Source organism: Salvelinus fontinalis, chromosome 37 (genome assembly GCF_029448725.1).
Source record: "Salvelinus fontinalis isolate EN_2023a chromosome 37, ASM2944872v1, whole genome shotgun sequence".
Taxonomy (NCBI): Eukaryota; Metazoa; Chordata; class Actinopteri; order Salmoniformes; family Salmonidae; genus Salvelinus; species Salvelinus fontinalis.
The window spans coordinates 25,513,036-25,540,320 of record NC_074701.1 but is presented as its reverse complement, the minus strand read 5'-3'; the positions used below and the strand labels follow the sequence as shown (position 1 = coordinate 25,540,320).

General features: G+C 41.7%; 1 protein-coding gene across 1 annotated transcript; it reads left to right on the top strand.

Moving 5' to 3' along the window:
* Positions 1-133: 133 nt before the first annotated feature.
* On the top strand, positions 134-18,105 carry LOC129836423 (coiled-coil domain-containing protein 6-like). Its single transcript, XM_055902555.1, has 9 exons — positions 134-477; positions 1,554-1,703; positions 3,079-3,207; positions 8,287-8,390; positions 8,621-8,781; positions 10,659-10,815; positions 11,049-11,149; positions 13,317-13,438; positions 17,128-18,105. The coding sequence occupies exons 1-9, from the start codon at positions 223-225 to the stop codon at positions 17,314-17,316; spliced, it is 1,368 nt and encodes a 455-aa protein (XP_055758530.1). The 5' UTR covers positions 134-222; the 3' UTR covers positions 17,317-18,105.
* The last annotated feature ends 9,180 nt before the right edge of the window (positions 18,106-27,285 follow it).

Below are 27,285 nucleotides of genomic sequence, written 5' to 3'. Positions count from 1 at the left end.
ACACTCAGTCCAGTTCCATCTCAGTCACTGCCGGCTACTGGGCTTCATCTCCTCGCCATATTTGGTGGGGAGTGGAAATTCCATACGGATGCTTCATATTTATACATCCGGTGAAACATCTTGCTCCATGTTCAGTCTTTGGTCACACCACACAGAATGTTCGTAGGCTGATGTACTACAAACACTGCAGATCCCGTCTCCTCCACACTGTCGCACACAGCTATGGCGGACAGTGCAAGCGAGAGCGACACCGACGGAGCAGGGAGTAGCTCGGTTACCCCGATGTCATCCTCAGCCTCAAATTCGAGCAAGCCGGGAGTAGTCATTTCACAGTTTCGATTAGAGGAGTTAACGAACAGACTAGCCTCACTACAACAAGAGAACAAAGTTCTTAAAATTGAGCTAGAGACGTTCAAACTCAAGTGCAAGGCGCTACAGGAGGAGAATAGGGACCTGCGTAAAGCTAGCGTCACCATTGTGAGTAACTGTTGTTTTTTTGTTGTTGATTAGCCTAGCTAGCTAGCTGACATGAACTACATTTAAAAAATGCATCTAGACATGTACTTTAAACGTACGAAATTGCAACTAGGTTAACAAACTAATGTTAATTAACTAACTAGTAGCGAAATAAAGGCAACGGACGTAGCTAGCCATGTTAAGAAGCTAGCATTAGTTCGCTTAGAGTGATAGCGTAGCTAGATGGTTAACTAGCTAACCTAAATGTTAGCTAGCCCGTTATGTTTTGGTGTTGCTAGCTAGTTAGCCAATGCCAGGTTCATTTGCTAATACCAATCGATCCATTTGAACAGTCAGTGGTGACCAAGAAGTTGACGTTTGTATCAAACGTTAGTTAACAATTTATTTATTTTTTATTAACTGAATCCTTTGCTGAGGCTTGGTGTTTCCGTTGTTTTTGTGCTTAACTTTACAGCTAACCCTTGACACAACTGTTGAATTTATAATAAATCATTACATACAGTAGCTATGTAGCTTAGTTGAACAACACCTACTCTGCCTGTCCAATGCATCGGTATGACTAGCATGGTTTTGATTTAATTTCTCCTTGTTCCCCTGTTTTGCGCCCCCCACCACCCCCCTTTCTGTCTCTTATTTCGTCACTATGACTATTGACAGTAAAACACAAAATAGCTCGTTCCTCACTCCTTCAGTTACTGCAATGGGCTACTGCTTGAGTCATGGGGGGGGGGGGGGGGGGGGGGGGGCGGACTGACTAACTGCTTCCTCCAATGCAGCAAACCAGCACCGTGTTATTCCTTGTTTTTGCACAGATGCTACTGCAGTCAATTAAACGTCTTTAACAATAGGAATACCATATTTTAGCACAGATACAGCTGTGAGCTCTCCCGAGCAGTGTGGTAGAGGTTGACATTAGATTGGCAATGACAAATCACTTCATATGGTGCCATTGTTACCCATTCCAACATTTTTGAAGCATCTCTTAACACAATTAAGACATGTTTTATTCAGTGAGCCATCTTGCTGTGAATGCTGCACTCATCTTTTCTGTAAATGTTACCTTTCTCTGACTGCAGCAAGCCAGGGCTGAGCAGGAGGAGGAGTTCATCAGCAACACCCTGTTCAAGAAGATCCAGGCCCTGCAGAAGGAGAAGGAGACCCTCGCTGTCAACTATGAGAAAGAGGAGGAATTTCTCACAAATGAACTGTCAAGAAAACTCATGCAAGTAAGTGACAGCCAAAAGAGAACTGGCTCTGGGGCAAGTGACTTATGCCAAGTATTTGTCGCAGAGTGAAAATGTAAGGATTTGTGTTTGGGGTGGAGCGCATAACAGCAGTAATGGTTCTTGCCTTAAGTATTTTATTAACCGACTTCATTGCGACTCTAAATTACTCTTGACTGACTCCTCCTATTCCTTGGTTAGGCTATTTGGTCTCTCTTGCAACTGACCCACATGTGGCCCCGTGGCAAATATGAGCTGTTGACCTTTTGTAGTACTGACTAATGGTTTGATGTGGACCACTCATGTGTTTTACCAGACCCTTGTTAAAGGTCAAAGTCTGGGGGCTATTGTTATTGGTCCTGTTTCCTAACATGAAACAGACCTACTTCTGCTCCTATTCTTTAGTGTCGACAGACGCTCGCTCCTTTGCCCCCCCCCCCCCCCCCCCCCCCCCCAAGTGTCCCTATAAAATGGTAGTTGTGGTAGTCATGTCTGTGGTAAGGAGCCACTTCTGTAAACATGGAGAAATGCCTGACATAGTTTTTCTTGTAAAATGTATTCTAAGGCACCAGGCTAGAACAATGCTAATGTGAATTTGTACTGGAAACCCTGTTCCACCACACCCCAGGCTTCAACAGTAAATGGTTAATAGTATTAGTATTTTCAGTGGTATAGGCTACTACTACTATAAGGAGTGGGTCACCTATACCCTAGATGTCCTGTATCCACCTTCAGCCACAGGTCTCTGGCGCTGCCCATTTCTAAACTGTTGTGAGGCTTCATAAATTATGTTTATCTTCAAACAAAACTCATAGCTCTTGTCAGTAAGATGGTATGCATAGCAGTTAAATACCAGAGCGTTTTTAGGCTAATTTAAGAGAATGTTAACACTTGATGTGGCCTGAAGCTGTTGATCATCTGAGAATGTTGGCTGCACAACTCCAGTCTGTTGTGGTGTTTCTATAACCGTCTGTGCCCCGAGAACAGAGGAACGTGAGGTTAGACTGTCAAAATGAACTCTAGCATGCAACTAAAATACCTCAACCCCCTCTTTCTTAATTGTCCTATGTTTTATTTTGATCTGATGATTAGTCAGTGCTGGGTATTAGTCACAATCGTCTCATTTTTAACAACCTATGAGCCACACCCTTTTTATTGGTAGATGGCCAAATGTGGTTACTTTGGTTGCTTTTGGCAATATCTAGCTGCACCGCCGCCATTTCACAACACATTCTTTTCCAGATCACAATCATTTGAGACAAGCAGCACCAACCTATTACCACCTCTATAAAAAACATATATCAACATCTAACCACAGTGCTTTAATGCAAATATTTTCATTCGTTTCTATTAGTCACATTGATTTCTGCTCCCACAGTTACAACATGAGAAAGCTGAGTTGGAACAGCACTTGGAGCAGGAACAGGAGTTCCAGGTCAACAAACTGATGAAGAAGATAAAAAAAATGGAGAATGACACTATATCAAAGCAGCTCACCTTGGAGCAGGTACAGTGACATAATGACACTATGGGAAATGACATTGACAGTTTCTGAATACCCATACTTGCATTCTAAATAGTTGGCTTGGGCGGTATCCAGATTGTCATACCTTCATACTGATCTTGTGCCAATACTGGCACTGAACACAAGGGGTGCTATTTTCAAACCTCAATGAGCCCCTGTAATCCAAAGGTTAGCAATGGTAACAAGCACATGTAAAATCCTATAGAGAATGCGAACTAAATGTTAACGATCTCGTTGCAAACATTTTATAGTCTCTGACCTAAACTATTGCAGGACAGACATCCCAGCTCAGAAAGTTATACAAGTAACTCAAAATGGCTACACAGTTTTCTGCATGCACAAAACAAATATTAAACAGCAAGGCTCTTGATCCAGGAGGGTCTTCTCTGCTGTTACCAAGCAGAGCTTGATTTTGGAAGAAGCTAACCACTTAGCTAGATAGCTACCTACTAAATTAGCAAACCAAATGCACAACTGCAGAGCATTTAGCACATTTTAGACAGTTAACTTAATAGTGATAAGACGTCTAGCTGGCAAACATTTAGTTGTGAATTCCATACTGTAACTAGATCACATGTGAGTGACAGGGTCTCTCGTAGTGCTTGTAAACAAACACCACCTGACGGGACTACCGGTAAGCTTCATAATTAAAAAGGATTTGATGGGTGAAATGAAGAACGTGATGTTCTTTATCTCCTAATGTATTGCACAAGTTAATTACAGGTATTTACTTAAAAAGTAGCAACAAATATTCACATTTAACCTCTACAGGATCGCCCCCCCCCCCCCCGTGGACAGTTGCGCTAATATGATTAGCATGATGTAAGTAACAAGATAATTTCCCAGGACATAGACATGTCTTATATGGGCAGAAAGCTTAAATTCTTGTTAATCTAACTGCACTGTCCAATTTACAGTAGCTATTAGAATGAAAAAATACTATGATATTGTTTGAGAGTGCAGAACAACAAAACTTATCACGGCAACTGGTTTGATACATTCACCCCTGAAGGTAAATAATATACTTGCATTCAGTAATCTTGCTCTTATTTGTCATCCTGAGTGTCCCAGAGATAATGTACCATAGTTTTGTTTGATAAAATAAATGTTCAAATGTAAGAACTGTGTTCTACAGCTTGAACCCTTGCTGTGTCTCTAACCTCTGATGTCTTCTCTATATATGTTCTATATAGTTATGTACTTGAAAATATATCCATTTGGCACATTTGGGCAGACTTGATGCAACATTTTGAAAAGTGTGTGATATTCTCCTACATTAATTTCACATTTCCACAAACTTCAGAGTGTTTCCTTTCAAATGGTATCAAGAATATGCATATTCTTGCTGCAGGTCCTGAGCTACAGGTTTGGGTTTGACATTTTAGGTGACAATTGGGGGGGAAAAGTCAGATCTTTGAGAGAGAACTTCAAGGAAATGTAAATAGCCCAATAATGTTGAAGCTAGAGGTCGATCGATTGATCGGAATGGCCGATTAATTGGGGCTGATTTCAAGTTTTCATAACAATCGGTAATTTTGGACACCTTTATTTAACTAGGCAAGTCAGTTAAGAACACATTCTTATTTTCAATGACGGCTTAGGAACGGTGGGTTAACTGCCTTGTTCAGGGACAGAACGACAGATTTTTACCTTGTCAGCTCAGGGATTCAATCTTGCAACCTTACGGTTAACTAGTCCAACGCTCTAACCACCTGCCTCACGAGGAGCCCGCCTGTTACGCGTATGCAGTAAAAAGCCAAGGTAAGTTGCTAGCTAGCTTTAAATGTATTTTATAAAAAACAATCAATCATAATCACTAGTTATAACTACACATGGTTGATGATATTACTAGTTTATCTAGCGTGTCCTGCGTTGCATATAATCGATGCAGTGCGCATTCGCGAAAAAGGACTGTAGTTGCTCCAACATGTACCTAACCATAAACATCAATGCCTTTCTTAAAATCAGTACACAGAAGTATATATTTTTAAACCTGCAAATTTAGCTAAAATAAATCCAGGTTAGCAGGCAATATTAACCAGGTGAAATTGTGTCACTTGCATTCATTGCACGCAGAGTCAGGGTATATGCAACAGTTTGGGCCGCCTGGCTCATTGCGAACTAATTTGCCAGAATTTTACGTAATTATGACATAACATTGAAGGTTGTGCAATGTAACAGGAATATTTAGACTCATGGATGCCACCCGTTAGATAAAATACGGAACGGTTCCGTATTTCACTGAAAGAATAAATGTTTTGTTTTCGGGATGATAGTTTACGGATTCGACCATATTAATGACCTACGGCTCGTATTTCGGTGTGTTATTATGTTATAACTAAGTCTATGATTTGAAAGAGCAGTCTGACTGAGCGATGGTGGGCACCAGCAGGCTCGTAAGCATTCATTCAAACAGCACTTTCGTGCGTTTTGCCAGCAGCTCTGCTGTTTATGAATTCAAGCCTATCAACTCCCGAAATTAGGCTGGTGTAACCGATGTGAAATGGCTAGCTAGTTAGCGGGGTGCGCGCTAATAGCGCTTTAAACGTCACTCGCTCTGAGACTTGGAGTAGTTGTTCCCCTTGCTCTGCATGGGTAACGCTGCTTCGAGGGTGGCTGTTGTCGATGTGTTCCTGGTTCGAGCCAAGGTAGCGGCGAGGAGAGGGATGGGAGCTATACTGTTACACTGGCAATACTAAAGTGCCTATAAGAACATCCAATAGTCAAAGGTATATGAAATACAAATCGTATAGAGAGAAATAGTCCTTTAATTCCTATAATAAATACAACCTAAAACTTCTTACCTGGGAATATTGAAGACTCATGTCAAAACCTGAACCTCGGCAAGACGGAGCTGCTCTTCCTCCCGGGGAAGGACTGCCCGTTCCATGATCTCGCCATCACGGTTGACAACTCCATTGTGTCCTCCTCCCAGAGCGCTAAGAACCTTGGCGTGATCCTGGACAACACCCTGTCGTTCTCAACTAACATCAAGGCGGTGGCCCGTTCCTGTAGGTTCATGCTCTACAACATCCGCAGAGTACGACCCTGCCTCACACAGGAAGCGGCGCAGGTCCTAATCCAGGCACTTGTCATCTCCCGTCTGGATTACTGCAACTCGCTGTTGGCTGGGCTCCCTGCCTGTGCCATTAAACCCCTACAACTCATCCAGAACGCCGCACCCCGTCTGGTGTTCAACCTTCCCAAGTTCTCTCACGTCACCCCGCTCCTCCGCTCTCTCCACTGGCTTCCAGTTGAAGCTCGCATCCGCTACAAGACCATGGTGCTTGCCTACGGAGCTGTGAGGGGAACGGCACCTCAGTACCTCCAGGCTCTGATCAGGCCCTACACCCAAACAAGGGCACTGCGTTCATCCACCTCTGGCCTGCTCGCCTCCCTACCACTGAGGAAGTACAGTTCCCGCTCAGCCCAGTCAAAACTGTTCGCTGCTCTGGCCCCCCAATGGTGGAACAAACTCCCTCACGACGCCAGGACAGCGGAGTCAATCACCACCTTCCGGAGACACCTGAAACCCCACCTCTTTAAGGAATACCTAGGATAGGATAAAGTAATCCTTCTGACCCCCCTTAAAAGATTTAGATGCACTGTTGTTAAGTGGCTGTTCCACTGGATGTCATAAGGTGAATGCACCAATTTGTAAGTCGCTCTGGATAAGAGCGTCTGCTAAATGACTTAAATGTAAATGTAAAAAGGAACCACCAGCTTTCTCATGTTCTGAGCAAGGAACTTAAACGTTAGCTTTCTTACATGGCACATATTGCACTTTTACTTTCTTCTCCAACACTTTGTTTTTGCATTATTTAAACCAAATTGAACATGTTTCATTATTTATTTGAGGCTAAATGGATTTTATTGATGTATTATATGAAGTTAAAATAAGTGTTCATTCAGTATTGTTGTAATTGTCATTATTACAAATAAATTAAAAAATTAGGCCGATAAATCGGTATGGGCTTTTTTTGGTCCTCCAATAATCGGTATCGGCGTTGAAAAATCATAATCGGTCGACCTCTAGTTGAAACTATGCTAAACAAAAATATAAACCCAACGTGCAACAATTTCAAAAATTTTACAAAGTTACAGTTCAGATAAAGAAATCAGTCAGTTGAAATAAACGTATTTGGCCATAATCTATTGGTTTCACGTGGCTGGGCAGGGGTACAGCCAAGGGTAGGCCTTGGGAGCTGGGCCCACCCACTGGGGAGCCAGGCCGGGCAATCAGAATACGTTTTCCTCACAAAAGGGCTTCATTACAGACAGAAATACTCCTCAGTTTCATCAGCTGTCCGGGTGGCTGGTCTCAGATGATTATGCAGGTGAAGAAGCCGGATGTGGCGGTCCTGTGCTGGCGTGGTTACACTTGCACAGTCTGCGGTTGTGAGGCCGGTTGTACATACTGCTAAATTCTCTAAAATAAAGTTGGAGGTGGCTTATGGTAGAGAAATTAACATTAAATTCTGGTAACAGCTCTGGTGGACATTCCTGCAGCCAGCATGCAAGTTGCACGCTCCCTCAGCTTGAGAGATCTGTGGCCTTTTATTGTCCCCAGTACAAGGTTTACCTGTGTAATGAGCATGCTGTTTAATCTGCTTCTTGATTTGGCAAACCTGTCAGGTGGGTGGATTATCCTAGCAAAGGAGAAATGCTCACTAACAGAATTATAAACAACATTTGAGAGAAATCAAATGTTTGTGCCCATGGAACATATTATCTCAGCTCATGAAACATGGGACCAACACTTTACGTGTTGCGTTTATATTTTTGTATACTGCATTCGATTTTACTTATCAGTACCTTCTAAATAGTATGTAGTACCATTAGTATGCAGTTTTAGTAAGTGGTAGGCAAGACAGATTTCAGAGACAGACATTGTCTTGGTGCAGCTGAGTCTCTCCTGAGGACATCATGTCGGCACTCCCACTTAAGGGCATGTGCATTACCATGATGGAGTGTAGAATTGTGTGTGGGTGCACATTTCTTTGTGGAAGGTAAGATGTTTTCAAGCTGAATATCTCTTTGCTGTGTTCCCTTTGTTTCCAGCTAAGGCGTGAGAAGATTGACCTTGAAAACACATTAGAGCAAGAACAAGAGGCTCTTGTCAATAGACTGTGGAAGCGCATGGACAAATTGGAGGCAGAGAAAAGGTAGGCTTTTGTTCTGTAGCAACCATATATTCTTTAGGAGTAGTATGTTTAGATCAGCAAAACCTAGGTGCTGGAGTCTGGGAATGGTTGAAAGTAAACAAAATGAACCTTCACACTGTTGTATGCTCTCTATTGATTCTCTTTATTAGAACAGTAGGAATAACCTATACAATGGTAAAAGGTTGACTTTTCCCTGTGTTGATTCATTGGAGCTCACTTGTCTTTGACAGAATCCTCCAGGAGAAGTTGGACCAGCCTGTGTCTGCTCCTCCCTCCCCCAGGGATGTTTCCATGGAGATTGACTCTCCGGAGAACATGATGCGGCATATCCGCTTCCTGAAGGACGAAGTGGAGAGGCTGAAGAAGAGCCTCCGTACCACTGAGCTGCAGCGTGAGTTTCAAAGGCCAATGGTCAACAGTGAATTTATCATGACGTGACCTGTTTACGTAGAACCCATAAAACTAGATGCAGTAGTCTTTGCCACAATTCGGAAAAGATTTGGTGCTGAAGGAGGCTTTCAAATGGCTTTGCGGTAGATTTACAGTCAGTTATTTTAACTAATGTGTTTTGTTCAGATTCGGAGTGTTTAATAGTCACATGGACATGGTTACAGGTGCGATTGCAGAGTACAGTAAAAATCTTAGGCTCCAACATGCATGTCTAAGTTAAATAAAATAATGAAAATGGTCACAAAAAAACAACAATAGAAGTAGAACTATATACATAACTGAAACCATGATGAATAAATAAATATCCTATATACATAACTGTAACCATGACGAATAAATAAATATCCTATATACATAACTGTAACCATGACGAATAAATAAATATCCTATATATATAACTGTAACCATGATGAATAAATAAATATCCATTGGGATGGAGGCAGAGTAGACTTGAGGGGGTGCAGGGAATGACCGTGGGGGAGCAGCATGACCATTGAGGGGGTGTGGGGACCAAGTGAAATAAAACATTAACAACTGAAACAGAGATGAATGTCGTTGGGGTGGGGGGCAGAGTAAAAGTCTGTTGGGTGGGGGGAACATGTCCATAGGGGGAGTAGCGGGTGGAACAGCTACTGGTGACTATTCAGCATCCTGATGGTCTAAGGGTAGAAACTATTGGCCAGTCTTCCAGTTTTTGACATGATGCTCCTGTACTGCCCGTGTCTTAGTGATGGAGTTGGCGGTGGAGTTGCCGTACCATGTGATCTTAGAACAACAGTGGTAGTGGGTCACAGTAGAGTGCTCCTCTTTACAGATGCATGTTCAATTTGGGAACGGTGGTAATATTATCACTCAAACAAATGTGGACATGCACAGTTTCACCCTCAGACCGAGCAGGCACTCACATTTCCAACGGCAGGTTCCAAGTAGACCATAATCAAGCTCTTTTTCAATCCCTTGATATTATCTCTGCGCAGATCTGTCATTTCTTCTCAAATATCCTTAACTTTCTCAGTGAAACCTAACTCTGTTCAAGTAGTTGACCGGTCCAGAGTCTCAGAAATCCTAGACCTAGGCCAACGGCATGGAACATTGTTTACATTGTGGGAGGCAACCTGTTGGCCTAGGACAGGGGTCAGCAACAGGCCAAAACTGGCCAGCGAGTGATCTTGTTGCAATGTAATCAATATATGAAATACAATCTATTTTTGGGCTTAGTTGTGGTAAATTTTCCATGTACAGATTATTATAATTGTGTTCTGGCCCCCCGACCATTCGCTCTGACAAATATCAGCCCGTGGCTGAATCTATTTGCATACCCCTGGCTTAGGGCAGTGTTTTCCCAACTCCAGTCCTTGTGTATCCTCAACAGTACCCCATTTTGTTTTAGCCCTAGGCAAGCACACCTGATTCAACTTGTCAACTAATCATCAGTCAACAACATCAAATGTGTGCTGTTGGGGAACACTGGCCTCAGGAGATGAGTTCAGCAGAAGGATGCTCTGTTTATATATTTGGCCACCAGAGGGAGCTGTCATATCAATCTATTCTGTCTAAAGCTCTTGGGCCAAAATACTAACAAGCTGATGAAATCATGGACTTAAATACCAGAAACCTCTGTTATTAGAGACCAGACTTGACCTATTTAGGTGCAATAGCTGCTGTACTACAGCAATAAAGAGCATAGACTTGTACTTTTGGAAAATACTGTTGCATCTTTGCTCTCTCAGAAAAATACATTGTTGTGTAATGACTCGTTGTTGTGTAATGGTGTTGCATTGGTTTTTGATTCAACTTTATTTGTCCGTCCCCTCCCAGACACAGAGAAGCGGGCCCAGTACATTGAGGAGGAGCGGCACATGCGTGAGGAGAACATCCGTCTGCAGAGGAAGCTGCAGAGAGAGATGGAGCGCCGTGAAGCCCTGTGTAGACAGCTGTCTGAGAGCGAGTCCAGTCTGGAGATGGACGACGAGAGGTAGACATGAAACAACAACCCACAAAACCCTCTGGTCCAACTTCACCATCTCCAACCAATGTCTAGTCTCTGCTCCACTGTCAGCCATGCATAACCAACCATCCAATAAGCAACCCCACCCCACACTCTCACTTCCTTTCTGTTTCAGACAGCAAATCATTGCTCAAGGGATTTGGGAGTGATATTTAGAGACAGAAGTTAATTGTCTAAACTGTGGTCTTTTCACCCTTCAGGTACTTCAATGAGATGTCAGCTCAAGGCCTGCGAGCACGAACAGTGTCCAGTCCCATCCCATACACTCCTTCCCCCAGCTCCAGCCGACCCATATCACCTGGTAGGGTATAGTTACAGGAAGTCCATAGCCCATGTCCAACACCTCATAACCACTACACTCTGTTTTATGAGTATCTATTATGACACTGGGTGAAGGAGAGAAATGTCCACATACAAAAAGAGCACCTTTGACTCTGTTGTATATTGTATTGTAATATGAATAGATGTATTCCGTTAATCATTAAGTAACATTGTATCTAGCTGTGTCTATGGAATGCTCTGTTACAGGTTGATAGATCCTTACTGATAATTGGGTGAATTTAAGGTCCCCTTGGTAAAAGTCCTGTCTCGGTTGCAAGGTCTCTGCTTGTTTTGAACGTCAGGTCAACAGGTCTATCAAAATATTAAATCTATTCTTAAATTCAATTGTAAACAGATTCAGGTAGCGCATGGCTTATCCCCTGAAATGAAATGCTATTTACAGTGCTTTTGGAAAGTATTCATACCCCTTCACTTTTTCCACATTTTGTTACGTTAGCCTTATTCTAAAATGGACAAAAAAATAAAAGTAAAATTAAATAATTATCATCAATCTACACACAATACCCCATAATGACAAAGTGAAAACGGGTTTGTAGAATTTTTTACAAATGTATTCGGAATAAAAAACACCTTATTTAGATAAGTATTCAGGCTCTTTGCTATGAGACTCGAAATTGAGTTCAGGTGCATCCTGTTTCCATTGATCATCCTTGAGATGCTTCTTCAACTTGATTGGAGTCCACCTGTGGTAAATTCAATTGATTGGAAAGGCGCACACTTGTCTAAATAAGGTCCCACAGTTGACAGAGCATGTCAGAGCAAAAACCAAGCCATGAGGTCGAAGGAATTGTCTGTAGAGCTCCGAGACAGGATTATGTTGAGGAACAGATCTGGGAAAGGGTACTAAAAATGCTCTGCAACATTGAAGTTCCCCAAGAACACAGTGGCCTCCATCAGTCTTAAATGGAAGAAGTTTGGAACCACCAAGATTTCCTAGAGCTGGCTGCCTGTCCAAACTGAGTATTCGGGGGGGAAAGAGCCTTGGCCAGAGAAGTGACCAAGAACCCGATGGTTACTCTGACAGAGCTCCAGAGTTCCTCTGTGGAGATAGGATAAACTTCCAGAAGGACAACCATCTTTGTAGCACTCTACCAATCATGCATTTTTGGTAGAGGCCAGACAGAAGCCACTCCTCCGTAACAGGCACATGACAGCCCACTTTGAGTTTGCCAAAAGGCACCTAAAGGACTCTCAGAACATGTGAAACAAGATTTTCTGGACTGATGAAACCAAGATCGAACCCTTTGGCCTGAATGCCAAGCGTTAAGTCTTGAGGAAACCAGGCACCATCCCTATGCTGAAGCATGGGGGTGGCAGCATCATGCTGTGGGGATGTTTTTCAGAGGCAGGGACTGGGGGTCTAGTCAGGATGGAGAGAAAGATGAACGGAGCAAAGTACAGATGGATCCTTGTTGAAAACCTGCTCCAGATTGGGGTGAAGGTTCGCCTTTCAACAGGACAACAACCCTAAGCACACAGCCAAGACAATGCAGGAGTTGCTTCGGGACAAGTCTCTGAATGTCCTTGAGTGGCCCAGCCAGAGCCTGGACTTGAACCCAATCGAACATCTCTGGAGAGACCTGAAAATAGCTGTGCAGGGAAGCTCCCCATCCAACCTGACCGAGCTTAATAGGATCTGCAGAGAAGAATGGGAGAAACTCCCCAAATATAGGTGTGCCAAGCTTATAGCGTCATACCCAAGAAGACTCAAGGCTGTAATCGCTGCCAAAGATACTTCAACAGAGTACTGAGTAAATGGTCTTATGGTCTTATGTAAATGTGATATTTCAGTTTGACATTTTTTATAATTTATTTAAAAATGTTTATCTATTTTTGCTTTGTCATTATGGGGTATTGTGTGTAGATTGATGAGTTTAAAAAACGATTTAATACATTTTAGAATAAGGCTGTAACTTAACAAAATGTGAAAATCTAGGGGTTTGAATACTTTCCGAATACACAATGTGCTTCTGTCTAACCACATTGTTTTCCCTGAAAATGACAGATATTTCTTGACAGTTTCCAAAGTTAATACCAATTGAAGGAGACATTAGTCTGTTTCGGTGACATACTTTGCCAGCAGCAAGTTCCTTTGAGTGATCCTCCTAGCACATCCTGTTATGCAGGTCTGTCGTACGGCAGTCACACAGTTGGGTTCACTCCCCCGGCCACCCTGTCCAGAGCTGCCATCGCTCACTTCAACGCCCCCGCCCTGCACGTCCATGGAAGTGCCTCCCACGCCGTAGCGGTAAGTCTGCTCCGCACCTATCAAGACCAACAATGGACATCTGAACCAGTTTGGTTTAATTTACAGTGCACTTAATAGTGCTATTTAGGTGTCTTATGAGATGTTAATCTAACTCCTAACAGGCACTACACTGGGGCATTGCTAAAGCAGGAGTTAATTAAAAAAAAAAGTTTATTTTTTTTAAGTGTTACTTTTGGGCAGCGCAAGCAGAGGGTGAGCCACTTTATTCTATTGTTCTCGGTTGTGAGCTGCTCGTTGACATCTTGAAAATGGAACCAGATTGTAATTTTACGCTTATGCCTTAGGTTTCATTGAAATGAATAGGAGCGTCTCACGGTTGGCAAGTTACGCCCGAACACCCGAACTAGTGTACCACCCGAACTAGTGTAGCAGTTTGGGTGTTCTGTAGTGAATAGACCTAGTGTTTGGCTAGGGTGTTGATCAGGACTGTGAGTACTGCTGGTTATTTGGTGCCTCGGGATACATTCTTCTTCAGTATCAGATTATTTCTCATGGATTTTACCATGACACTGCCAAGAAAATAAATGGGGTTGAAGTGTAGATGGATGAATACCAGTTGTCCTCTAAAATGGCTCAATGGCACTAACCCAAAATACCCCGACTGTGGATATCATGGGAGTGTACATTGAGATGTAGCGTTAGTTGATCTCCTACCAACAACATGGAGGAGGGCTTGGAGTATGTGGCCCATTAATCTTTGTTGTGTTTATCTAATCTGGATCACATTGTGATTTGTTTGCCCCTGTGTCAGTCATTTGACATAACTAGCCTGTATGGTATTCCACATGACTATATAAATCAAATCGCGTCTAATCGATTGGCATATAGAATTTTGTCCAAATAGCATCGTTGTGCTTGTATTGCTAAACCTATTTAATACACCTATGATGGACAATGTAGACACTCTCAAGTCCATTGATAAGGTAGTAGAATGCTCTTGATTTATACTGAACAAAAATATAATTGCAACATGCAACAATTGCATTGATTTTACTGAGTTACAGTTCATATTAGGAAATCGGTCAATTTAAATAAATAAATTAGGCCCTAATCTATGGATTTCACATGACAGGGAATACAGATATACATCTGTTGGTCACAGATACCTTTAAACAATGGGCCTCGCAATGGGCCTCAGGATCTCATGGTATCGATAAAATGCAATTGTGTTATCAGCTTACACCTGCCCATACCATAACCCCACAGCCACCATGTGGGACTCTGTTTACAACTTTGACTTAAGCAAACCGCTCGCCCACACAACGCTATACAAGTGGTCTGCGGTTGTGAGCCTGGTTGGGCATACTGCCAAATTCTCTGAAAGTATGGAGGTGGCTTATGGTAGAGAAATTAACATTATGTTCTCTGGCAACAGCTCTGGTGGACTTTCCTGTAGTCAGCATGCCAATTGCACGCTCCCTCAACTTGAGGCATTGTGTTGTGTGACAAAACTGCACATTTTAGTGGCCTTTTATTGTCCCCAGCACAAGGTGCACCTGTGTAATGACCATGCTGTTTAATCAGCTTATTGATATGACACACCTGTTAGGTGGATGGATTATATTGGTAAAGGAGAAATTGCTCACTAATCAGGATGTAAACACATTTGTGCACAAAATGTAAGACAAGCTTTTTGTGAGTATGGAACATTTCTACTATATTTTATTTCAGCTCATGAAACGTGGGACCAACACTTTACATGTTGCGTTTTTATATTTTTTTCAGTGTAGTATATTTCAGTTCCATAGCCTATATGCCCAACGATGACCTTTTCTCATACCATTGGTAACAGTCTTGTGGGACCTCCCTGCCTGTCTTTAAGTGTCCTTCCAGTGCCTGTGTTAAACTCAGCAGGTCTTCTTCCAGTGCCAGAAGGACCTGCGTGTGTCTGCCGTTCCATCTCTCTCATTACCACAGGCTTTAAGACGTTCCGTTCCCTCGCACCTCCCTATGCAGGTCACTATGTCCCATCATTTGTTCCATTGCTGCACAGACAGACCTGGGAGCAGGCTAGAGCAATATGGACTATTCATTGCAAATGGACACTAAAATATACAAACGTTCTGAGTAGGAGACTGAGTAGAACATCTTGTGATTACATCAGTGACTTTCTGCTGCTGACTCCTCCCGGCTCAATGTCAACATTGTCTCTGTAGAGTGAAGCCATTCCCTGTGGTTATGGAGACAGGTTAACCAACGTTGTTTCCATGTGTCTGACTGGCTGCTGGAAGGAGACACAGGAGTTTACCCTCCTCTCATCAGGTACCAGGAACACCCTGGGGTTGAAACCAGTTTCAGCTCAGTCAGGGCTCAGAGAGATTACTCTGAACTGAAGATTTTTTTCTCCAACTGGAATTCTTTTTCGGGTTTCCTTGCGATCGCCCATAGGAAAAGGGACAAGCGCTCTTATTTTTTCCTGAGTGTTTCCATGGTAACACTGAGTGCTCCAGGGATGAGTATGTCAGCGTGTGCCTCTGAAGTGTGTTAGTTTCTGGGTGGCAGCCGTCATTACGAAGACCCTAGAGCTCATTAGCACTAAGTGGTGGTGACTGGGAGCTTCAGGCCAGCCACCCGGACACTCATCAAAGCCAGAGTTTGTTCACCAGCTATTTGCCAGCACTTTGAATTTGTTTGACTTGCCAATGCTCACACAAGAGGGTTACTGTTTACGGAAAAGTATTTGATGGTGTTCGATTTCAAATACTGTAAAACTTCAATTAATAGCCTAGGAGTTGATTTGCTTTAAATCACTGAACACAACAGGAGCTTATTAGAGACTGGCTGCTATTTCCTTAACACACAGCTTTTGCTCATTTGCATAGTTAATTGTTTAATTCCAGCATTCACTTCTAGTATTTTAATAACACAGTGAAGGAAATTATATTTTTTTTATCAGTTGATACTGTAATGAAACAGCAGGGAGCAGGTCTCGAACCCTCGACCTCCTATCCCGAGGTCCGGCGCGCTATCGACTGTGCCGCAAAAGCATGCTCAAGCGGCAGAGTCGATTTCCGCGCTTATAAACCCAGGGTCGTTACAATACATTGTCACGTTTCTTTTGTCTTAGTATGCCTTTGTTTTAAAAAATAAAATAGAAAACTTTCCCATGACAGAATAATTATTAGATTGAGAGGTTGGGTTAAATGTGGAAGACACATTTCAGTTGAAGGCATTCAGTTGTACAACTGACTAAGTATCCCCCTTTCCCTTATTCTCTCTTGACTGTACATTTTCAGCAGTTCTTACTTTAGCCACTAGAGGGCGATCAACCCATTTCTGGGGTCTGCTCCCGAAGTTGACTGTTTTTGTGCTTACAAGTTAGCTAGCAATTCTCTAGCAGTTTCTTACTGGCGATTTAAAAACAGATGTTTTTTGAGTCATTACTAAATTATTTAATGTAACAAATCAATCATTAAACCTCGTAAACATGTCATGGTAATTCATGGTAACTTCGTTAACAATTCATTTAGACCCAGCGTATATTTTAAACAGGTTTTGATGTTTGATATGGGTGCCGTTGCCCAGCTTTTAAAAGGGATATTTGAGACTGCGTTTTTAATTGAAGTTTTTTGGTACAAGCTTTTGAGAAGGGGGTATTTTGAAAGAGAATTGACTTAACTGAGAATGTTTCTCATCTCCATCTGTCTTCCCTCTTTTCTTCAAAACAGAGGCCCTCCCCGAGAAGAAGCAACAGCCCCGACAAATTCAAACGTCCAACACCACCGCCCTCCCCTAATACACACTCAGGGGCGCAGCCTCTGCACCCACTCCCCCCGCCGGCCCAGCCGATGGTCCAGTCCATGTCCTCTCCGGCAGCTATGTCGCAGCATGCAGCGCATCCCCCCTCCCAGCCTTAACATGTGTGCTATTTCATGCTACGCTACTTCGACAACCTGGGAGTTGAAACCCCACAGAGCAAGTTTCTATGGGCTGGCAGAAGACCTGAAGCAACACAGGACGTCCTATGAGGAATTGACTGACTTTAACAGCGCTTCTGGGATTTGTAGGCCCATATCTGTTCACCTTGTCTTGTACATTTGTTTTTTGCTTAGAACTGTTGCCGATTGGAATTGTTATTGTGGCGCTGACGACCAACACGTATGGTAATGTCTGTAGTGGTGTTTGTGGGCAGGGTGTGTTGGATCCCTTCCATGTCTACAATACCACATTTCAACTGCATTAATGTGCCCCCCCCCCCCCCCCCCCCCTCCCCCTTGTTTAAAAGCAACTTGAGCAGTTGCATCCCAGTAAGAATCGCTTAAGTCAGATGTATTGTATCCCAGATGATGATCAGTGGGAGCTAGCGCAAATATGTTTTGTTTTTTTGAAAGAATTTGAACGCCACACTGCTCGTCAAAAACAGAACCACAACAAGGAAGATGGACACTGGTACATAAAACACAGATAAATGTTGCCTACTTGAGGTGTTAAAATGTAGTCTGAGGTGTTACAATGTATGTAGTCATGTACTCGTTTCTGTCTCTCTCGCTCTCATGTAGTTCTAGAAGCTTCTATCATTTCTGTGGATATTCCTCGTCAGAAAACAACATAATTATCTTTACACTAAGTATACTGCTATAACATTCTAAATGAATGGTACTGTTGAACTACATTTCTATGTATGATTAAAAGCTCTTGAAGATTTATTCTGATTTGAGTGTTTGTTTTGCACAATATGTGGCATCTCTTGACTGTTCATGTTTTACTGGAGGTTGTTGTGTGACAATGTATACAGGTAACTGCCAAAATAATGGAAGTGCTTGAGTAAATTAGGAATACAAAGTATATTGTAAGAAAGTGCTTCTGCATAGGTTTGGTTCCTGAATTGAATTAAGCAATTAACATCCTATCATGCTTAGGGTCATGTATAAAAATGCTGGGTAGGCCATCATTTTGACTACCATAGGATGACAATGCCTCCATCCACAGGGCATGAGTGGTCACTAAATGGTTTGATGAGAATGAAAACTATGTAAACCATATGCCATGGCAGTCTGTCACCAGATCTCAACCCAATTGAACACTTATGGGAGATTCTGGAGCGGCACCTGAGACAGCGTTTTCCACCACCAACAAAACGCCAAACAATGGGATTTCTTTTGGAAGAATGGTGTCGCATCCCTCCAGTAGAGTTCCAGACCCATTGAAGCTGTTCTGCTCGTGGTGGCCCAACGCCCTATTAACACAATTTATCATGCTGTTTCCTTCGCACGCCTCCCTTTTGCTCACAATTGTATAAGTTGACTAGATGTCCTTTGGATGGTGAACCATCCTTGATACACATGGGAAACGGTTGAGTGTGAAAAACCCAGCAGCGTTGCAGTTCCTGACACGTACCGGAGCCCCTGGCACCTACTACTATACCCCTTTCAAATGCACAAATATTTTGTCTTCCCCTTTCACCCTGTGAATGGCACACACACACAATCCATGTCTCAATGGTCTCAAGACTTTAAAATCCTTCTTTAACCTGTCTCCTCCCCTTCGTCTACACTGATTGAAGTGGATTTTAAAAGTATCATCAATAAGGGATCATAGCTTTCACCTGGTCAGTATATGTCATGGAAAGAGCAGGTGTTACTAATGTTTTGTACACTCAGTGTATATCCCTCATTCTGCCAGATTTTAATACAAGCATTGAATACACATAACCGTGGCTTATCTGAAGTATGTACTGTTCTGTAAAATGAATTTCAGTCCTTCTCGTTTTTGGCATAATCCTGATCTGAACTTGTATTACGTAAAATGAACCTCTAGCACTAATAAAGTAATTGACTGGAAATTATATTTCCAAAGGTGTGAATGTGCTGTGTGTGTCAGTGTTAATTTGAGGAGAATTATGTGTAATGTCCTTAATGTCTCAGCCTTTGAGTCCTGAAAACATTCCAGTGTTTTCTTGGTGGCACAGCAAAAGCAGAGGACAATGGGCAATTTAATCATACACTGGCTTCAGTCAAACGCTATCCCACTCTGGCGAGGAACTATGTTATTCCCAATACCAGAACCACTCAGATTGTTGAGTAATCCCCTCTTCATTTGAGCCGCTGTGTGTGTGAGATACTAGATAAATAGCCCAGCTTTCTCCTGTTACCCCTTAGCACCCTAAACTAGATGTTCATCTAACTTAAAATATTTAATTTCAAGCAGCTCTCTCAATAGCTCGCCTCTCGCCCCCTGGCTGTGCACCCACACCCAAACGTCAAGTCTGCCTGGTTTGGACTGGTTCAAGCCAGTGGGGAAAGCAGCTTTTCATGACTCCACTCTCCAGGGAGATTAAATATGATTGCAATAACCCCAAGGACTGGGCGGGAACTTGATCCTACAGATTTCGGCCTCAGGTTGGGTGGTCAGGAGATGACTGATTCACATTCACACATTTGGACCAAAAAAAAACATTAAAACAATGTATGCGATCGCCATAGCTTCTCTTTTTCTTTTACATGTGATATGATATACACTTCTGCGTGTAATTTTTTAATCATGCCGAGCTAAACAACTCAAACAACTAATCCAAGCAGGAATCCAGATTGGACTCTGAAAGGAGCCATAGTGAGAGCTTCGTGCCCTTTAATCCGGGCTCTCGGAACCTGGTGGCAGAGCATACACTAGCGTTTATTCACCCTGCGGGGAATTTCTGTGTTCTCAACAACAGACCCGCTCACCATAATGGGTTTCATGGAACTGAACAGCTGGTTGCTGCTCTTGAGGTCTCCGTTAATGTGAATGTGGACAGAGGATGCTGCGAGAAAGGGATAACATTTAGCCTCTCTAAAGGTGTCAGTCTTGGTCATCTTCCCAGAGCTGCTGGGAAGTGTGTAAGTATGTTTTCCAACTAAAGTTATAAGAGGCCTACATTTGCTGAAATATCAATCACCACTCCCCCTTGACCTTTGGAGGGTCATATCAGCAACATAATGGAGATCTCCACAGCCGGTTTTTAGACCAAACTAACATTGGTACCTCATGTCCAGAAGAAACGCATATACTGTAATATCAAAATGACACAAATCAAGTCCTTAAATATGGCCCATATGTAAGAACTTGATTTGGTTGGTTTTGGTATTACAGTATATGCGTTTGTATTAGCCTGGCTACCAGTCTATTTCTGATAACATTCCACTCCTTGTACTCTGTGTCATCTGCCAAACATGCATATGACACGGAGAACAAGGTGGGGAATATCTAAACCGACTGATACCCAGGCTACGTTTGTATGATATTGGTTGTGTAAGCGTCATTATTTCTCCATACAGTGCATTCAGAAAGTATTCAGACCGCTTGACTTTTTCCACATTTTGTGACGTTACAGCCTTATTCTAAAATGTATTAAATTGTTTTTTCCCCCTCATCAACCTACACACAATACCCCATAATGACAAAGCAAAAAAATGGAAATATCACATTTACATAAGTATTCAGGCCCTTTACTCAGTGCTTTGTTGAAGCACCTTTGGCAGCGATAACAGCCTTGAGTCTTCTTGGGCATGACGCTACAAGCTTGGCACACCTGTATTCGGGGAGTTTCTCCCATTCTTCTCTGCAGATCCTATTAAGCTCTGTCAGGTTGGATGGGGAGCTTCCCTGCACAGCTATTTTCAGGTCTTTCCAGAGATGTTCGATTGGGTTCAAGTCCAGGCTCTGGCTGGGCCACTCAATGACATTCAGAGACTTGTCCCAAGCCACTCCTGCGTTGTCTTGGCTGTGTGCTTAGGGTTGTTGTCCTGTTGGAAGGTGAACCTTCGCCCCAGTCTGAGGTCCTGAGCACCCTGGAGCAGGTTTTCATCAAGGATCTCTTTGTACTTTGCTCCATTCATCTTTCTCTCGATCCTGACTAGTCTCCCAGTCCCTGCCGCTGAAAAATATCCCCACCTCATGATTCTGCCACCACCATGCTTCATGGCAGTGATGGCGCCAGGTTTCCTCCAGACGTGACGCTTGGCATTCAGGCCAAAGAGTTCGATCTTGGTTTCATCAGACCAGAGAATCTTGTTTCTCATGATCTGAGAGTCCTTTAGGTGTCTTTTGGAAAACTCCAAGCAGGCTGTCATGTGACTTTTACTGAGGAGTGGCTTCTGTATGGCCTGATTGGTAGAGTGCTGCTGAGATGGTTGTCAATCTGGAAAGGTTCTCCCATCGCCACAGAGGAACTCTGGAGCTCTGTCAGAGTGACCATCGGGTTCTTGGTCACCTCCCTAACCAGGGACCCTCTCCCCCGATTGCTCAGTTTGGCCGGGCGGCCAGCTCTAGGAAGAGTCTTCATGGCTACAAAGTTCTTCCATTTAAGAGTGATGGAGTTCACTGTGTTCTTGGGCACCTTCAATGCTTCAGAAATGTTTTAGTACCCTTCCCCAGATTTGTGCCTCGGCACAATTGTTTCTAGGATCTCTAAGGGTAATTCCTTCGACCTCATATCTTGGTTTTTGCTCTGACATGCACTGTCAACTGTGGGACCTTATATAGACAGGTGTGTGTCTTTCCAAATGATGTGCAATCAATTGAATTTACCACAGGTGGACTCCAATCAAGATGTAGAAACATCTCAAGGACACATGAGCTCAATTTCGAGTCTCGTAGCAAAGGGTCTGAATTCTTAAGGTATTTTTGTTCTTTATTTTTAATACATTAGGAAAAAATTCTAAAAACCTGCTTTCGCTTTGTCATTATGGGGTATTGTGTGTAGATTGATGAGGACATTTTTTTATTTAATTCATTTTCGAATAACGCTGTAACGTAACAAAATGTGGAAAAAGTGAAGAGGTCTGAATACTTTCCGAATGCACTGTAGGCTAGTCAGAGATCAATATTGAATGTAACATGATTTTATTTTATCATTGCTGAATATAAACAATATATAAAAATAATGTATTTTAAAGCTTTATTGAACTTTCTTTAATATAGTTTATTAAGTCAGATCAGTTAGCTATCACAGGAAACCTGTCCAGAAGTAACATGTCATTGCAATGCCGGAGAAAAATGCAATTAACTGTACTCCACTCTCAGTACTTCCCTCTCTTTTCAAGGAGAAGGGGATTACGAATTCTATGTTGTCCCGTAAGACCCCTCAGTTTGACTGTCGGAAACTGCATCAAAGTTGCTTTGGAACATGAGGTACTACAGTGTAAAAAACCTTGCCTATATCTCCACTCTTCCCAAATCCCTCAAAAGTCGGGACTATAACCCAGAATGGAGCTGTAAGCTTTCCACTGGCCTTCTCTGGTGTGGTACAATTGTTGCAGTACTGTGCATTCAATTTGTGGTGAGCTGAGGAAAGAATTTGCTCTTGAAGGACACAATTAAAAGTCCTTATCATCAATCAAATGTAACATAGTTGCTGGAAACTAACTTTCTGCAAAACCAATGACAGATCTGGCTGATTTGTGATTATCGAACGTGTGCATAAGGAATACATCACATTATTGGTTATGGGTGTAACTTGAGGCATTATCACTAAATGACCCTCATTATGTTGAACCAGGATTTTGCTGACTCAGTATAACACTATTAGGTTTAATGTCCTGAAAACTTGCTTGAATATGTTGTGTGTTTCTAATTGCCAACATTCCTTTCTAGATGCCCCTCAAGCATTTCAAGTTACCTGTGGGTCAATTTTGAAGTGCACTGCCTGTCAATCTAAGGCTGTGTTTACATAGCCACCCTAAGAACCCCAAACTGATTTTCTTTCTATATCCAATCTTTTTTTCTGGTTGTCCACAGTCCACACTCAGTTTTACTTGTTACCCATATCAGATTTGCACATTCCCACTGATGTAGCTTCTGAAGTAGCACACAGATGCAATGCTCATTTCCTGTCACTGTTCCTTTAATTTTGGGGGTGGTTGTCATGGTAACATCAGGTCATATGCAAAGGAATATTGACTTAACTTGAAACAACATTAGAAGCAAAATTTGTTTTTCATAAAAAAATATATTATTGTTAGCTATGACATGACGTAATAAAGGAATTTGAATACGTCGCAAAGGAAATATAATTTGCCTTTATTAAATTTGCCAGATAATTTTCCATCAATGGATGTCGATTTAACTTGTTTGACTGCTATGATTAAGCAATAAGGCACGAGGGGGTATGGTTTATGGCCAATATACCATGGCTAAGGGCTGTTCTTATGTACGACGCAACGCAGAGTGCCTGGATACAGCCATTAGCCATGATATATTGGCCATATATCACAAACCCTAGAGGTGCCTTATTGCTATTATAAACTGGTTACCACTTGTTTATTATCTTTGCATAGTCACTTTACCCCTACCTACATGTACAAATTACCTCGACTAACCTGTACCCCTGCACACTGACTCAGTACCGGTACCCCATGTATATAACGTCATTATTGTTCTTTTATTGTGCTACTTTTTAATGTATTTTTTACTTTAGTTTATTTAGTAAATATTTTCATAACACAATTTTCTTAAAACTGCATTGCTGGTTAAGGGCTTGTAAGTAAGCATTTCCCGGTAAGGTCTTCACAGGTTGTGTTCGGCACATGTGACAAATAAAATTGGATTTGATTATCATGGGTTGCTAATATGACTAGGATAATTGCATTTGGCTGCTAGACAATGAAAGAAAGATGAAAGAAAACCAAAAGAACAGGAGAACGCATATGAGTAAATCTTTATAAAAATAATTGCCTCCACGTTTATAAAGAAGCCTATAGCCAAATGTGAAATAATATTGAATAAAACGTCCAGGTGTCAAACAATTAAGGAATAGGAAAAATATAGTAATGCTGATGACAAGTAGATGGAAAGGCTTTCCCCAAAACCTTCTTATTAAATGTTAACTAGCTACAAAGCCTATGCGTACCGGTCAGAATGATAACATGATTATTTGCATCAATCCTGTGTCCATTTCCTTTGCCTATTCCATCTCATGTGCAACAGAAACACAGCTAACCAAATAACAGTGCTAGGTGCCTGCACACTTGAATGAAAGGGTAACTAAACTCAAAAATCTACATTTCTTAGATTTTTCCCAGACCTCAAAAGTGGTCTCCTGATGTGGTTTGAGCATTGTTATGGACTTAGAACATATGATTTAGTTGTTTTTCTGTTAAAAAAGTGTGAATTTGAGAGCCCCCCCCCCCCAAAAAAAACAAATTGGGAAAATCTGAAACCTGTGAATTTCAAACTCAGTTGACAGTCTCATTTATCTGTTTCAATAGTGGGCCTACTATTAGCCCACTTGCACCTTGGCTTAGCCTGACAGTGAAAGACCAATATGTGATTCATAATTTTAGGTCATTAAGAGTGTATGTCACTGTTTCTCATGGAATGTTTTACACAGGGTGCCCTTCCTTTGCAAGGTGGGCCATTAGAATTTTGGGGGCAAAATTGGAGTATACCTACTTCTCCAGTCACCACTACACCACTGGCAGCAGGTCACATGGAAATAGATTTGTATTTTTTAAGAAAAATGCTATGGCGGTCGCGGTGCAACTTAGAACTAAGCAGCCCAAAAACCAACAACCCACAACCAACACATTTTCACCCGTGACATAATTTTGTAAGTAGCCAAATTACAGGAAAACTAGAAAAATGGCAACCCTGGCTATGACCCTAAGTGACCAGGGGAATCCTGAGGTGGGCGGGGCATGTATGCTGCTAATGAGAGGATTTGATTATCTGGCCCGGGTTACCCCAGTGGGAGGAGTTTACATGGTTGAAAAGTGATTGCCTTTCGTTTTGGAACCGCGCTGCCTCCCGGGCCTGAGCCAGGCTAGATTAAGCAGCCTAAAGAGTAGGATTCTGCCCGACAGCTTTTGATGAAGACTCTTTATCTGCCGTCCCAATGAAAACTAGTTTGAACATATATTTTATGGGAAATAGATTTTGGACGATGCACCATGCTGCCTTGTTGACAACATTACCTCTTTTGCCCGTTCATGTCAAGGGCCATAGGCCGGTGCACCGCGGCTCAGGTTAATAGAACTCCGTCATTGTTAGGCTATTTTTTGCCATCAAATAACCAGTTCTGACTGGACCATACGGAATATAACAATGTTCCCGGCAATTATTGCTCAGACTTCACACGCCAAGCATCACCGGCAAAATAACTGTCTTTACTAAACTCCAGAGAATCCCAGTACTTTTCGTTTAGATTAGAGTACTAGGGGGTAACTAGCCCCTACTAAGAACAATGTTTAATTGCTGTCACAAAAAAGCAATGTTTGGGAAAAAATTGGTATGTGGATGAATGTCATGCTTAGGCGAATAAACTAGAAAGGGAAATAAATGACTACAGTTTACACTTTTTTTTGTTATTTCATGAAATGTTGCCCCTGGGGGTGCCAGTTACCCCGGTAGAAGATTATGGGATAGGGTTTCACTCAAGTGTGTTAAAATCCATTTATTCAGTTTTATTTAGAAATGATTTAATAAGTAATACTTAAAAGCTAAGTCTAGTTGTCTAATTTTAATTATTTAAATAAAATATAGGGAGGGAAATGGTGTTGCACATGTCACAATTAATATCTGCACTGTGATGAGATTGATGTAAAGTCTCTCTTTTTATTGATTTATTTCACCTTTATTTAACCAGGTAGGCCAGTTGAGAACAAGTTCTCATTTACAACTGTGATCTGCACATTCATTTTCTTTGTTCTTTCTACATTGTTCCTTTTTTATACAATCCATTATGTACAATTGCGCTAAATATTATTTGAATAATGCAAGATTTTAAATCCCAGCAGTCTTTAAAATGACATTCAGGAGCAAAAGGTTTTCAATAGTTGTTTTTAATTCATTAAAACAATTGAATATAATATTGAAATGAAATATAATTTAGTAACATTAAATAATATTGGAATATAACATTTAATAATAACTGACCTGATTAATTCAGTGTAACATTGATGTGACATCTTATGCTCTGCTATTGCACAATTCTAATTTGTATATAGGTCACAAATAAAGCTATCCCCAGCAAAATTGGAGCACAACTCATGAGCCCACCCATCCGTGACTGAAAACAGGGGATGCCAATTGAAAAGCTGACTTAAAATGTAGCTATCTATCTAGCTATATTACATAAAATGCTGTGTAAAATAGCTAAAAGGCTATAAAGTAACATTAACTGTAAATCAGTCACTAGTGGTAACATTTAAAACTGCAATTAAGTTACGTTATCTTTTTAATGTATTTTACCTCAGATGATCTGGTAGTAAGGTTGATAGCTAGCTGGCTAGAATTTACTGCAGGTGAATTTGCTAGCTAGCAAGTTAGCATAAACTAGCGCTAACTGGACTAGTCATTGTTTAAATGACAGGTAGAAACACATTCATAACCATAAAGGGGTAACTAGCCCCAGGGGCCAGTTACCCCCTAGGTGGGTGGGGGTGAATTGCCCCCAACACACTCATCCAACATATTACTACTTTTTTCAAAAAATATAAAAATGTCTCTCTAATCAAGTGCATTATTTATCTTTAGGCTTCCCTACTTGTATATTTAAAAATCAATTATAGATCTAAATTCATTGGAAAATATGTTAAACTTTTTCCCCCAAAAAAATGGATAGCAAGAGAAGTGGCAGCCAGGGAAAGTGTTTGGAAAATAATTTGGTAAATCGTGTGGTCTTAATGTGAATTACATGTAAATAGAAAAGAAACAGCTATTTTCATTAGGATAACAAATAATTACTACATTTAGTTATAACAAATTCAAAGACGGTGATTTTACAGTAACTTTTTGAGACGCACATTCAATCTGATTTGACTTGAAATACTTTGAAGTGCTATCTGATCATCAGGTAGGCCAATTACAAATTCTAAATTTTGGAATTGATTGGCAAGTCGAGTCTTTGTATG

Excerpts from the sequence above, each read along its gene's own strand:
- LOC129836423 (XM_055902555.1), top strand. The coding sequence starts at position 223 with ATGGCGGACAGTGCAAGCGAGAGCGACACCGACGGAGCAGGGAGTAGC. Across the intron at positions 1,704-3,078 it reads TGTCAAGAAAACTCATGCAA|TTACAACATGAGAAAGCTGA; the intron begins GTAAGTGACAGC and ends CTGCTCCCACAG. Across the intron at positions 11,150-13,316 it reads CAGCCGACCCATATCACCTG|GTCTGTCGTACGGCAGTCAC; the intron begins GTAGGGTATAGT and ends CCTGTTATGCAG.